The sequence below is a fragment of the Chlamydomonas reinhardtii genome, chromosome 13 (assembly GCF_000002595.2).
Source record: "Chlamydomonas reinhardtii strain CC-503 cw92 mt+ chromosome 13, whole genome shotgun sequence".
Classification (NCBI taxonomy): Eukaryota; Viridiplantae; Chlorophyta; class Chlorophyceae; order Chlamydomonadales; family Chlamydomonadaceae; genus Chlamydomonas; species Chlamydomonas reinhardtii.
In genome coordinates this window covers 2,799,151-2,812,331 of record NC_057016.1, presented here as the reverse complement: position 1 = coordinate 2,812,331, position 13,181 = coordinate 2,799,151, and the positions used below count along the sequence as shown (strand labels likewise).

Below are 13,181 nucleotides of genomic sequence, written 5' to 3'. Positions count from 1 at the left end.
CAGGTGGTGCTCATTATCATCAGTAGTGCTACGCTCCGGGGCGCCTGCGTACTTGTGATACTGCCGAGCCAGCCGGCCGCGACCGTAACCGGCCTTGGTTGCATACCACGTGTGTGTGTGTTACAGGATTGGAAGTGTGCATTCCTAATACCTGCAACGAGACTAACCGAGCCGCAAGGGCCCCTCGTCTCCTGGAACTGGATTGTTAGTTGCGTCTTGCACACCGTGTGCACCGTCGTGGTGCAAAAGACAGCGCTTAGACCAAATATCACGTACGCAGCAAGCCAACTTAAATTGGTCAGCACCTTGCATAACCTGCTTCATTGACTCAGAGTTGATACCGTACGTTGATCTGACACACGTGTACGCTTCACACTCAAGTAAAACATGCCGTTAACATACCACGTGCTGCAAATAGATCGCTGGGGCCTGGGAATGCGCTCCACACCTGCCCCTTGCCCTGTCCCATGACTCCCATCGCATCAAATGCTGCAGCCCACATGGCGCATGAGATATGTTATTGGGGGGGCGCGGCATGGCTTTGCTGCTTGACGTCCTGATTACAGCTCCCTTGTGCACAAGTCGCTTTACGCGCCAGCGGCACTGCGGCACTGCAGCAGGCAGGCAACACACGCACATAACACCACCAGTAGGCAAGCGGTAACATGCCACCTGATGCCACCAGAATATCCACGTGCGCGTGAGCAGATTTCGCTCGTGAGCCCCGTCAGCAGGTCCCTGTTATAAGCAATGCAATGTTATTGTATCCACATGCACACCAGGGGTAGGGGTAGGTGCCCCTGATACACACGCCCTCTCAGCGCCTCCTAAGTCCTAGCGGTCCTAGCGCCCCGCACACGACCCACCTATCGCCAGCTCAACTGATTGCGGCGGGGCCAGCCGCTACGGTACGCACGACACCACTCCTGCACCGCTCCTGATCACACAAAGTGACCGGCAAAAGAATTCACGCTGGCATTCACGCCCTGTCTCCACTCGCTCTCACCCTCTGCAAACAATCACACCACCGCTCACTCAAAGCGCTCTCTGCCCTGGCAAGTATGTACTTCAACTTCCGAGGAAACGAGGAAACAAAATTAATCAAAGCTAGCAACGCCGCCTGCAAACATCACGTACCAGAGGCATGCTCGCACACAAGAGCAGCCCGCACCTACATCGGCACACAACCTCTCGCCCCACCATTTTAGACTACTGCGTGCTAGCCATCATCCCCTCCTTTCACCACCAAATTTGCGCATCTCTCCGCGCTTGTCCTTTCCTTTCATCATCCCTGCTGTGTTGCTCTCGATACGGCACCTTTCAGCCTTCCTTATTATCCTGCAAACCCTTCTGTGCTTCTAATACGGTACCTAGCTGCCTCTGCAGCTTTATTCAATCCCTCAGTGGCTCAGTGAAAGAGCAGGAGCTCGCAACTAGTCGTGATCCGCGTGGACGTAGTCCACAAACACAAACTCTTGAGCCCAGCGGTCAGCCGCCGCCGCCAGCCAGCCCCCGGCCCACCACGCCGCCGCCACCAGTGCCAGCGCCAGCGCCGCCGGCCCCACCACCCCACCCACCGCCGCCGTGGCAGCAGCAGCCGAGGTGGCGGCGGCGGCTCCCAGCGCGCCGCCGGCCACGCACAGGGCGACCTGCAGCAGGCTCTGTGCGGAGCGGGCTGCCGCCGCCAGCTGCTGCAGCTTCTCCAGTCGGCCGCGGCAGGTGGGGCAGTGGCGGGTGTGCTGCTCGTAGCGGTTCAGCAGCATGGCCTTGCGGGCGTCGGGCGTGGGCGCCTGCGGGGTGCGGAGCAGCAGCGTGGCAGCATGGCAGCACGTCAGCACGGCATCAGAGCATGAAAGCACAACAGTAAGCAGGTGATAAGGTATGCAGTATTGTCAGTGCACGCGCAATTGCATTCCGCTTGTGACAGAGCGCTTTGCAGCCATTTATTCGCGGCGCACATGCTAAGCCCCAAGCATCTCCCTCCTGCATCGCCCTCCTGCATCCCTCCCACCCAAGCGGCAGCGAGCGGCCACCCTTCAACCCGACTCATGCCACATGGCGCCCACCGGCGAGCTCAGCCCATTCCAACCAACGAACAAACTAACTGTCTCACCGCGCCAGGAACCACGGGTCCCGCCATGGAGATGAGCGGCAGCGGCGCCTCCGCCGCCGTCGTCACCGAGGACGAGGTGGAGGAGGGCGCAAGCAGCTGCCGCTGCCGCGCGCGGAAGGGGCCGCCGCCGGCGCGCTGCTCCAGCCAGCGCCGCCCCGACAGCATTGCGGTGTCGGCCTGCGTGGGGAGGTAGTACACGCGCGACCACAGGCTGCCGCCGCCGCTGTTGCTGCTGCTGTTGCTGTCGCTGTTGCTGTTGCTGCTACTGCCGTCTGCAGGCGAAGCCGAGGCTGTAGCAGCGGCGGGCGCGGCGGGGGTGCTGCTGTCCGCCTCAGCCTCGATGCGCCGCAGCAGCTCGTCCTGGGGGTTGTGGAGCGGCGGCGGCGTGCGGCGGTACACGTCAGCCTCAGTACCGCCTCACGCACCAGATCCGCAGCAGTGGGGTTGCCCAACACGGGTGCAACTTTTCCATCCCCACTGCGCCTCGTGTCCCCCGCTGATCTCCCGCCCCACATCACCCGCGCCGTGTTTCATCTTCCCCCCTCCCCTACCCAGCCCCGTTAAGTCCCCCCCCCCTGCCCTGCCTACCTGCACGTGTAGGAACACGCTGTCGCCGTCCAGCAGCGTGTTCATGGTGCGGTGGTAGGTGACCACCGGGTCCAGGCTGCACGGGCAGGCACACATGCACACACACACACACACATACACACACACACCGACATAATTGGTAAAATGGGTAGGTAGTGGTACGGAACTCAAGCTTCGTCTGAGCAGGCTTTCGTTTCGTTTATTTAACAGACACACAGAGGGGCGGAGAGTCATTAAGTTGGACAGCCACTGCGCGTTAGTTGCTACCTACCGGGATATCGTGCGGAGGCGCGCACGCACACCGCATACCGGGTTGTTGTGGCGCTCAAAGTGATGCGATGCCGGATCCGCGGCACGGCAGGTGCCCAAACGACCCTCACCATGACCACAACCAACCCCCGCACTGCAACGACACCCGCGACTCACATGAAGCTAGCAATTGAGGCAATTCGCTTCAGGTTGAGCTGCTTCAGCGGCGGCATGGGCGGCCGCTTGGCGCCCGGCGGCGGCGGCACGGCGGGCGTGAAGAAGCGGCTGCGACCCGGGGCGACTGGGGTGGCGAACAGCTCGATCAGCATGTCGCTCTGTACGGTAGGGGGATTGCATTCATGATTAGCTAAGAACATGGTAGACGGGAGAAGGGCGATAGAGAAATGGGCACCAAGATTGCCAGGGCCGCGGCTCGGGAAGGACATGGTACGGTGCTTGCAAGGCCAGGCAGGGTGCGGGCGCGGGGCAGCCGGTCGGCCTGGAGCGAGAAACGTGATCCTGGACTCCCATCAACGATTCCCAGCAGCGACTGCCGGCTGTAGGCAACAACTGTCTCCAAGCCGCTACAAGTGACTACCGTACACGCGCATGCGCTCGCAGGCCTCACCCCGGCTCCCGTGCGGTAGGTGTAGGTGATCAGGTGCGGCGCGGTGAGGCTGATGCTGCCGTCGCGCGAGATGTTCCCCACGAAGTCGAACTCGCTGTCGGGGCCGCCCTCGCGAGCCCAGTGCCGCGGCACCGAGGTCGCAGCCGCGCCCGCACCGCTGCCGCTGGCGCCGCTGGTGCTAGGCGAGGAGGCGGAGGAGGTGGTGGTGGAGGTGGCGGTCGTGGTGGTGGTGGTGGTGATGGTAGAGGCTGGGGAAGAGGAGACGGAGGCGTCGGCACCGGCCGCGTCCGCGGATGTGGGCGGCCGCATGGGCATGGGGCCACCTGCAGATCTGTGTGTAACACAAAGAGTGGGGTACAGGGCCAGCGTCATAGTAGGGCTCAGCGATTCCTGAGCGGGTCGGGGAGGGGCGTCGCTGCATCGTTCTTACAGGCCAACAACTTTCATCCTCACCTGTTCAGGAACGGGTTCAGGCCGTGGTGGCTAAACGGCAGGTGGGCAGGGTCCTGCAGGAAAAAGGAGGTAACAGCGGAAAGCGGACATTAGCAAAATTACGAAGCTTTTCCGTCAACATCACTTGACGCCCTTGAGCCGTGTAACTCTCCACACCTCCCCACACACTTCCCCGCCCTGTGCCCGCACATCCCTCGTTCAGGCACCGTCCCCCTTGGGGACGACAGTGTGCGCTTTTCTCCTCCAGTGCCGCTTCTACCTTCTTCCGATTTCGCATGCTTGTCCGCCCTTGCACTTTTTCCGTTCAACTCCCCGCTCCCCCTCCACGCCCTCCCTCGATTCCCTCGCTCCACGCCACGGCCCCGATGCCCCATAGATTCACCCCTGTGGTTCAGCAGCCACCCACCAGCAGGTTCTCCAGCAGCACTTCGTAACTGTACGGCAGCTCCCGCATGAACCAGTCCACACGCCGAGGCGGCTTGGAACCCTTCTTGGGCGCCGCAGCCGCAGCCGCCGCAGCCGCCGGCGCGCCTGCACCGCCGCTGCTGCCGCTGCTTGCGTTGCTGCCGCTGCTTGTGCTGGTAGTGCTGCTGGTGCTGCTGGCGCCCTCCTGCGCCGCCTGCCACTCGCGCCACTGGGCGTCGATGTCGGCGCCGCGGGTCCGCAAGTTGTGTGTGATGAGGGGCGCCGTGCTGGCGGCCGCAGCGCTGGCGTCGGGCGACTCGTCCGGCCACACCCACAACATGCCCGCCTGTGATGAATGGACGGCGCCGCATTCATAACACACAGGGGGGAGGGACGGCGGCGGCAAACGCCGTCAAACGAAACCATATGCCATGTGTGCGCCACCCATGCACCGGCCCCGGCACGTCCCCGCGCTCTCCATTCCATCTCAAACATTTCCCAGCACTTCTCACTCTCGCTGCATACAAACACCCGCCGCCCTCCCGCTCCCGCTCTCCAAGGACCTCCGAGCTCTCTCGGCACTGCGCCCCGCCCCTGCTGCTGCTGCGCTGCAGTGCGCCGCCATCCCCTCTCCCCGGCGCCTCACCTCAACCTTGCAGGGGAAGGCTGTGGCGCAGGACCTGCGGCTGCTGCAGGCTGCAGCTTCCGCGGCGGCGTCCAGCGCCTGCGGGATACGGCTGCAGGCGCCCGAGCCCTGGAAGCGCCAGCCATGGTAGGAGCACGACAGGCTGCCGTCAGACTCCACGCGGCCCTCTGCGGCGGCGGAGGCGACAACAGGGAGGCGTGGGATCAGGTTGCGTATGCGGGCATTTCTGTCAGTGCGCATGCCGCGCATGTACGGAACCCAGCCGGCCAGCCTCGCCCAGCCGAGGGGGCAAAGGCGCGGTCCTCAGTCCTCACTCCTAAATCCAGAGCGCCCTCCGCCCACCCGTCGCCCCGCCCCCGCCCGCCCCCGTCCTCTCTCGCTCCTCGCCCCGCACCCGACAGCGGCGCCATGCGGTGCGGGCACTGGTCCTTGAACACGCGCCAGCCGCAGGCGCCGTCCCGCCACACCACCAGCGGCACCCCCAGCAGCGTCACGGGCGTGGGCCGGTCCGCCCGCAGGTACGACTCCGGCATCAGCGGCCACCAGTGCCTGCGGGTCGGGGAGGCGGCGGGCGGGGGGTTTACATTCATGATTAGTGAAGGAAGTGGGGGGGGGGGCACGCGGGTCAGCTCACACATACAGGTGGGAGGGCAGGAGAAACATGTGAGCATGCGGACAGGCATACCGGTATGCTGCACACGTGCGGTAGCGATACGACTAGTTTGCGGTGGAGAACCAGTGTTGTCCAGCGGCATTACCGGGTCCAAATGAAAGGCGCATCGGCGCTGCCGTCCGCCGCCGCCGCCACCGTGCTTTGCCCGTCCACACCAGCCCACGCGTCGGCTGCCGAGCCGCCATCCTGCTGCACAGCCGCCGCCGTACTGGCGGTGGCGGTGGTGGTGGTGGTGGTAGTGGTGGTGGTGGTGGAGACCGCTGCGGGCGTTACAACCCAGCCGCGGCGGCCCGGCCCGGATGACGGGCGTGTGGCGTAGCTGACGCCCGCGGCGCGGCACGAGAATCCACTACGAGTAGCGCTGCGCCGCAGTTGGCACTGCGGCCCTGGCCGCAGACCGCTTGCGCACGGCCTAGCATGAGAGCAACGAGCATGAAAGCGGGAAGTATGGGGGTGAGAGGGGCGAGGGGAGGGAGGCAGGGGCAAGTGACGCTGTGCAACAGGTGGAGGCTCCCAGCGCCACACGACCCGTTCAAAACCTCCGCCGTTGTTCGGCTGTGTGGTGGACTGGCCTTTGCCGAGCGTTGGCGCACAACCGGCCTTCCAACATAATATAATTCCATCTCAGCTACTCAACCCAAATGCCCGCAACCGGTATCCAGCGGAAAGAAGGAACCCGTGCTAACTGCGGATGCCACACGGCCGCTCCGAGCCAATCCAGCAGCCAACAATACCATAGCCTTTTTAACAATGTAAAGCTTTTGATGGTTTTGACGCACCTCAAATGCGAGCCCATTTGCGCCCAGTCGGTGATCAATGTGCTCCTTCCACGACCCAAACCGGGCCTGCACCTATTGCAACGCAAAGAACTAAGCGTAAGGGCAGTGTAAATACGTATGCTGCCGTGCAATTGCACCGGCGTCCAACAATGGTCCGTGTTAGAAGCTTCATGGGGCTTTTGCATGGAGAGAACTTTCGTCTTGCACATCATCGCATAAATGTCGGGCGGCCAGGGACGGGGGGGCCGTCCTCCAGGGACGGGGCCAGGGACGGGGCCCCGTCCCTGGGCCGTACCGACGTGAATGTGCTCCTCGTTCTCACTGCTTCCCGTCGCTCCCGTTGCAAGATTTGCTTTTACCAATAAAGTGTTCTTAGTAGCGCCTAGTGCGTGGGTCAGGATGGAATTCTGACGGGGTTGCGGCTCCGGCCCTGGTCAAGTCGCGATTCTCCCTCGCGCGACTGTAACATAGCCTGGCTTTTAACGCGCGCTTGGCAATTGTCTGTATATACACACCTCATATATACTGTATAGGCATTGCACCGAGCTGAATACTGAACAGAGGGGCGACATGTGATTCAAAATGCCCCCCCGGGTTAAGCGCCCTGCGAAGCAGCCAGCTGCAAAGCGGCAACCAGCCGGTAAACGAACACGTATACAGAGTGACGCATCCCTAGCACTACTTCTAGAAGCAGCGCCCCAAGTTGTGCAGCTCGCCAGCGACCAAGAGCAGAATGCGCAAGCCCAACTACGAGAAGCAACGCTCGATGACAGCGGCGAGGAGCAAAATGCCCAAGCCCAACTACTAGAAGCAGCGCCCCCACATGTGGTTGCGGAGCCGCTCGCTGGCGAGGAACAGCATGCGCAAGCTCCGGCGCCAGCTGCCCTCGTGCGGGACCTGCCACCCCTTCCGTCCATCGTGTTGCTAGCAGAGGCGGCGGAGGAGGTTGAACAGGAGAAGCTCGCCAAGCGGGCTGCGGGCATAGTGGAGGAGGAGGAAGCGGACGACGGCGAATCCTCTGAGTAGGTGTTACGCAGGTCTGGTGCAGGTCTCCCCGGGGACTGTGTAACGCCCTTACACACACTGGCTGCAGGTCTGAGTCTGACTCTGAGGACGAGGACGAGCCCGCGCAGCAGCAGCCTGGCGCTAAGGCCGCTGCCGGCGCTAAGGCCGCACCCGGCGGGAAGGCCACGGCCGGCGCCAAGGCCACGGCCGGCGCCAAGGCCAAGCCGACCCTCAATTGGAAGCATGGGGACCTCCAGGAGGTGTTCGACGAGGCCAAGGCCAAGCAGCGGCCGAACACCAGGAAGCGCTACAAGACACGGGAGAATGACCTCGTGGTACGCTTGGGCTTGCGGGGCCTTGCAAGGGGCTGCATGTATCGGCCATCACATCACACGCTCTTCACTTCTCTATGCGAATTGGTGGCCTGCAGCTCTTCGCGAGGCTGTATGGCCTGGACCTGGACCAGCTGTACGGCGTGGAGCTGGCGAAGCTGGGCATCAAGCTGGTGCAGGCCATGGGGAGGCTAGGGGTGAGCGCCGCACATAGGGCAGAGGTCGTGGGCAGAGGTTTATGGGCCACAATGCATTTTTGCTTGGTTAGTTAGCAGTGAAGGGCGTGTCTGTGGTCGTGGTAATTTGCTGAAGGTGTGTCGGACCGCCTCCTTGCCCCTCCCTCGCAGTACGGGAAGACGACCATCGGTAATGCAAGCAGCATGATCCGTGAGCTGTCAACCACCAATGCTACTCGGGCAAACATCGTCGAAAAGGCTGGGGACAATGCCGGTGACTACCCGGCGTTCCGGACTGCGGTCAAGTCGGCCAAGAAGACCGCGAAGGGTGCGCGGCTCAGGCAGCTTCATGGCGCCACAGGGCGTCGCGCCCGGGGCCTACGCGCACCTGCAGCAGCGGAGCGGCGGCGGCAGCAGCACAGCCGGCGGCATGGGGCTGACGGGCGCAGCGGGCCCGCCTTCCGCGCAGCAAGAGCAGCAGCAGCAGCAGCTGCACCAGCACATGCAGCAGCTCGGCGGCGGTGGCGGCGGCGGCGGTGGCGGCGGCACAGCCGGCGGCTTGGGGCTGACGGGCGCGGTGGGCCCGCCTTACGCGCAGCATCAGCTGCTGCACCAGCACATGCAGCAGCTCGGCGGCGGTGGCAGCGGCGGCGGCAGCGGCAGCAGCACAGCCGGCGGCTTGGGGCTGACGGGCGCGGTGGGCCCGCCTTACGCGCAGCATCAGCTGCTGCACCAGCACATGCAGCAGCTCGGCGGCGGTGGCAGCGGCGGCGGCAGCGGCAGCAGCACAGCCGGCGGCTTGGGGCTGACGGGCGCGGTGGGCCCGCCTTACGCGCAGCAGCAGCAGCTGCACCAGCACATGCAGCAGCTCGGCGGCGGTGGCGGCGGCGGCGGCAGCGGCAGCAGCACAGCCGGCGGCTTGGGGCTGACGGGCGCGGTGGGCCCGCCTTACGCGCAGCAGCAGCAGCTGCAGCAGCAGCAGCAGCTGCACCAGCACATGCAGCAGCTCGGCGGCGGTGGCGGCGGCGGCGGTGGCGGCGGCACAGCCGGCGGCTTGGGGCTGACGGGCGCGGTGGGCCCGCCTTACGCGCAGCAGCAGCAGCTGCACCAGCACATGCAGCAGCTCGGCGGCGGTGGCAGCGGCGGCGGCAGCAGCACAGCCGGCGGCTTGTGGCTGACGGGCGCGGTGGGCCCGCCTTACGCGCAGCAGCAGCAGCTGCACCAGCACATGCAGCAGCTCGGCGGCGGTGGCGGCGGCGGCGGCGGCGGCAGCAGCACAGCCGGCGGCTTGGGGCTGACGGGCGCGGTGGGCCCGCCTTACGCGCAGCAAGAGCAGCTGCACCAGCACATGCAGCAGCTTGGCAGCGGCGGCGGCGGCGGCACAGCCGGCGGCTTGTGGCTGACGGGCGCGGCGGGCTCGCCTTCCGCGCAGCAAGAGCAGCAGCCGCTCCAGCACATGCAGCAGCTCGGCGGCGGTGGCGGCGGCGGCGGCAGCAGCACAGCCGGCGTGCGGCTGCCGGGCGTATCAGGTGCAGCGTTACGGTTGCTGTTTGGCTTTGACCGCAGTGCTGTTGCCAGTACAGCCCTAGGCGCCCAGGCGCTGTCGCCATCCATCGCAACAACACCGCCGAGGATGCAGAGCCCTTCGTCCTTGGCGCACCTCCACCGGTCCACGGCTACTTTCCGAGACCAGCCAGTGCCGAGCACAGCCACCGCAAATGGCATCGGTGGTAGCCAGAGCTCTGCGCTCCATGGGAGCGCGTTTGGGGCTCGGAATGGTGGTGCACCGCTGCCAGTGCCTCCGCCGATGCCGCTGCCGGCGCAGCTGCCAGGACAGGCGCAGCAGCAGGCGGCTTCGGTGCTGCTGCCGCCTCCGCAGCTCCTGCAGCCGGCAGCCATGGCGGCTGCAGTGCTGCCGCATCCAGTGCGGCCGCCGGACGTGCAACCTACCGTGCTGCTATCACCCTTGAGCCAGCACCGCGCGGCAGTCCAGACTGCCACTGCAGCTATGGCGGCAGCTTGTCAGCCTGGCGGTGCACCGCTGCAGCACCGGTTCCAGGAGGCGCCCGGTGTGTCAGCTGCAGGGGGGGCAGTAGTATCAAAGCGTGCTGCTGCAGTGACGGCGATTGGTAAAAAGAAAAAGGGCACGGTGGGAGCAGCGGCGGTGGCAACACCGGCAGTGGCAAGCGGGGCCATGGACGCGGCCTCGGGCAGCAATACCTGGGTGTGGCGCAAGGACATTGCCGGCCTCTGCGTTTCGGATGGTGCGTGGCCCTGGGCAGCGGTACCCGCCACGTTGAGCGACGTGTTCAAGCTGTGGCACGAGGGCTGGCCCAGCGTTGTGCCGCCTTACGCCAAGCTGTTCGCTGAGCACGGTGACAAGTGGTACCCCAGCGGCACAGTCAGCAAGCGGATTGGCGAGCTGAAGCACCTGTACGAGTGGTGCATCGTTCAGACGGCCACGCGGCGCCGGTGCACGCCCAAGCAGGCTGCAGAGTTCTGGACTGCCAAGCAGGAGCAGTACGGGCAGTCCACAACCTCCAAGCGCGTGCCGGCCCTGAAACCGTACTGGGAGGCCGTCGTCAATCCGCTGCGAAAGGACTTGGTGGCTTTCGCTGCCTACGTGTCGGACGCGAAGCCGCAGGACTACATGTCGCCCACCAAAGTGATGGCGGCAGCGGCGCGGCAGCGTGCGCTGGTGGGTTGACAGGCCGTGCAGCGGGAACAGTGATTGCATTCTTACAAATACCTTTTTGCAGGAGGCGGCGGGCCCGCAAACCCAAGGCGCCAGCAGTGGCGGCAACACGGGCGAGGCAGGCAGCAGTGCTGGCGAGGTGAGCGGCACTCGTGGTGGATGTCAGTGACCTAGTCCTGGACAGGTCTCACTGCGTGCTCGTGCATTGGCTCCAGGCGGCACTGGCGGCGGCGGGCGGTGGTGATGGTGATGGTGGCGGTGGCGGCAGCGGCGGCGGTGAGCCCACCTGCGCCAAGTCGTCACACGAGGTATGTAGGTTGCGACCACCTGCCTTACCTGAAGGTGAAGCTGCTACTGAGTTGCGACCACCTGCCTTCCCTGACAGTGAAGCTGCTACTGACGTTCTTTGCTCGCTACCTTCCTTTCTTCCGCGCAGATGGAGAGGCCCGCTATTACCGCGTTCCACCTGTGGCTGCGCAAGCGGGAGGGCAAGATTCCGGGTCAGTCGTTGACGGTATTAAGGGGGCTGTGGGACAGCCTGCCGGGAGAGGAGAAGCTCATGTGGTCCAAGCGTTGCACAGAAGAGAAGGCCGCATATAAGAAGGCCACGGCCGGTAAGCAGCAGTAGCCTTGCAGGGATGGTGTGGCGTGATAGGCTTGGCACGAATAGGTAGCGCTGTGTTTGTAGCAAGGGTACTGAGCTCTACTGCTGTCAGAGAGGTGATTACTGCAGTGGGACTAGGATGTGGGAGCAAGTGATAGGGCAATGATGCGGCTGGCGAATTTGCTTGCATACGAAACGAAGAAGCAGAGGGCTGGTGTGCAGTCGAAGGAGCTGGATAACGCGGGTGTCCGAGCTTGGTTTGCTGCCTTGCCTGCAACGATTGTCGTGCGATTGATGGCCTGAGCTTAACTTCGGCTTACAATGCACCAACTAGCGACACAGCCAGCACCTCGGCCCTGCGAACCTGCCCACTGCTAACTACCGCGGCAGCTGCCAAGCAAGAGGCTCCTCAGGCTCCTCCTGCTTCTTGCGCCGGCAGTCCGGGGGGGCGCTGGAGCACAGCTCCCGTGCAGCCTCGTCATGTGCAGCCGGCAGGTAGCGAGCTAGCCGCAGTAGAGGGTTGCCAGGCCCGCTGTCGCCCCACTCCTCCGGACTGACCCAGCAACCGGCACTGGGCGACCAGCACATCCCACCACCGCACAGGCGATACCGCACCGTGACCCGCCGCCGCACTACCTCCTTGTACAGCCCAGTCGCGTACGTGATGACACTCTCGCCACGGCCAATTCCCCACTCTTCTATTTCAAAGTACCAGTACTGCCGCGCGTGGTCACCGAATTTGTTGGCCCAGTCCGAGCGAACTGTATACTCTAGCCGCTCTGATACGTAGTACGTTGGGCGAATGGTGCCGCGCTCCTGCATGCCTTTCGGCAGAGGCAGCTTCGTGCCCAGGTCATGGTACAGGCCGAACCCAGCTGCGAATGAACCGCCAGAAAGCGGGATGACTGGATATTGAGTGTAGTTGTATGTGCCGACCGCATCCGGCGGCGGTGGGGGGTCTTGCATGAACCTGGAGTCGAAGGTGGGGTGCAGAGCGTGGGGGCAGAGCGTGGGGGCAGAGCGTGGGGGCAGAGGAGGGCAGGACTTCTCCGGCACATGTAACGGCTCCCTTTCGCTAAATGCTGCCGAGGCATCATGCAAGCCGGTTCTGGCACCCCTTCGCCCGGCAGAGTGAATGGATTGCGAAAATGGCATCCCCAACAACACAGGGCCCGTCTTGCTCCAGCGATACCCCTACCGTTTCCTTGCAGGTTACAGGGTGCCACTAAGCTGGTCTTGATGGCCTCGCGTTTGTGCGGTGCGCGTTACCACGGTGGAGGCACTGAAACAGGTTGTGGGGCGCGAGGCCCTAACACTAGGGTTCGTGTGTTATGCAAACTGTGTTGTATGTCTGAATTGAAAGGAGCTGCCTCGTTACGTCTCCCTCATGACGTTCGGGGATTCATTCCGAGCCCTCGCCCACTCCCGAGCGCAGCTGGTCGCGCCCGCGAGCCCAAAATGACTACCATTCGGTCGATGTAGACCAAATCAGCTCAACCCCGGCCCTGAAATCGCTAAACTTGGCCCAGTCAACCTCGATGTCAACTCCAGTCCCTGTTCCAGCCCCCGGCGACGTCCACAGCAGCTCCAATAAGTGCATGTCGTATGAGTAGTTCATTTCCATAATAAAGCCAGGCCCCAGGCCGTGCTAATTTAGTAGTCCCTGCGACTGTCCCTGGCCCGTCCTCCCTGGCCCCGGCTGGCCGTCCCCAATCGCCGGACACCGCATAAGCTGGATATTGTCTGACGTTTCGCTGCCTAACTTTGAAAAGGTTCCGTTTTGCCCAATAGGACAAATGTAGCGGTCCTTCGCAAGCTTGCATCCTGCAATTCAT

At 63.9% G+C, this 13,181-nt stretch overlaps 3 protein-coding genes across 4 annotated transcripts; 1 reads left to right on the top strand and 2 right to left on the bottom strand.

Annotated features, from left to right (window-relative positions):
• Positions 1–108: 108 nt before the first annotated feature.
• Positions 109–6,728, bottom strand: CHLRE_13g583050v5 (uncharacterized protein). Its single transcript, XM_001693539.2, has 11 exons — positions 6,535–6,728; positions 5,841–6,167; positions 5,477–5,631; positions 5,083–5,249; positions 4,438–4,782; positions 4,032–4,084; positions 3,579–3,909; positions 3,128–3,285; positions 2,702–2,777; positions 2,114–2,473; positions 109–1,790 (listed from the first exon to the last, which is right to left on the bottom strand). The coding sequence occupies exons 1-11, from the start codon at positions 6,549–6,551 to the stop codon at positions 1,434–1,436; spliced, it is 2,346 nt and encodes a 781-aa protein (XP_001693591.2). The 5' UTR covers positions 6,552–6,728; the 3' UTR covers positions 109–1,433.
• A 160-nt stretch (positions 6,729–6,888) lies between these two features.
• CHLRE_13g583000v5 (uncharacterized protein) lies at positions 6,889–11,644 on the top strand. 2 transcript variants are annotated; one of them, XM_043069607.1, is made up of 8 exons: positions 6,889–7,556; positions 7,628–7,874; positions 7,970–8,068; positions 8,219–8,545; positions 8,646–10,745; positions 10,807–10,881; positions 10,958–11,050; positions 11,179–11,644. In XM_043069607.1, exons 1-8 carry the CDS (start codon positions 7,117–7,119, stop codon positions 11,368–11,370), a joined length of 3,573 nt encoding a protein of 1,190 aa, XP_042917582.1. In that variant the 5' UTR covers positions 6,889–7,116; the 3' UTR covers positions 11,371–11,644. The 2 variants fall into 2 exon arrangements, with proteins under 2 accessions (XP_042917582.1, XP_042917581.1); XM_043069606.1 differs by having other exon boundaries at positions 7,040–7,556.
• A 6-nt stretch (positions 11,645–11,650) lies between these two features.
• On the bottom strand, positions 11,651–13,098 carry CHLRE_13g582950v5 (uncharacterized protein). The gene is made up of 2 exons (XM_001693538.2): positions 12,545–13,098; positions 11,651–12,316 (listed from the first exon to the last, which is right to left on the bottom strand). Exon 2 carries the CDS (start codon positions 12,310–12,312, stop codon positions 11,725–11,727), a length of 588 nt encoding a protein of 195 aa, XP_001693590.1. The 5' UTR covers positions 12,313–12,316; positions 12,545–13,098; the 3' UTR covers positions 11,651–11,724.
• Positions 13,099–13,181: the final 83 nt, after the last annotated feature.

Excerpts from the sequence above, each read along its gene's own strand:
- CHLRE_13g583050v5 (XM_001693539.2), bottom strand. Across the intron at positions 4,085-4,437 it reads TGCTGCTGGAGAACCTGCTG|GACCCTGCCCACCTGCCGTT; the intron begins GTGGGTGGCTGC and ends TTTTTCCTGCAG. Across the intron at positions 1,791-2,113 it reads GACCCGTGGTTCCTGGCGCG|GCGCCCACGCCCGACGCCCG; the intron begins GTGAGACAGTTA and ends CGCACCCCGCAG.
- CHLRE_13g582950v5 (XM_001693538.2), bottom strand. The coding sequence starts at position 12,312 with ATGCAAGACCCCCCACCGCCGCCGGATGCGGTCGGCACATACAACTAC.
- CHLRE_13g583000v5 (XM_043069607.1), top strand. The coding sequence starts at position 7,117 with ATGCCCCCCCGGGTTAAGCGCCCTGCGAAGCAGCCAGCTGCAAAGCGG. Across the intron at positions 8,069-8,218 it reads AGGCCATGGGGAGGCTAGGG|TACGGGAAGACGACCATCGG; the intron begins GTGAGCGCCGCA and ends CCTCCCTCGCAG. Across the intron at positions 10,882-10,957 it reads CAGGCAGCAGTGCTGGCGAG|GCGGCACTGGCGGCGGCGGG; the intron begins GTGAGCGGCACT and ends CATTGGCTCCAG.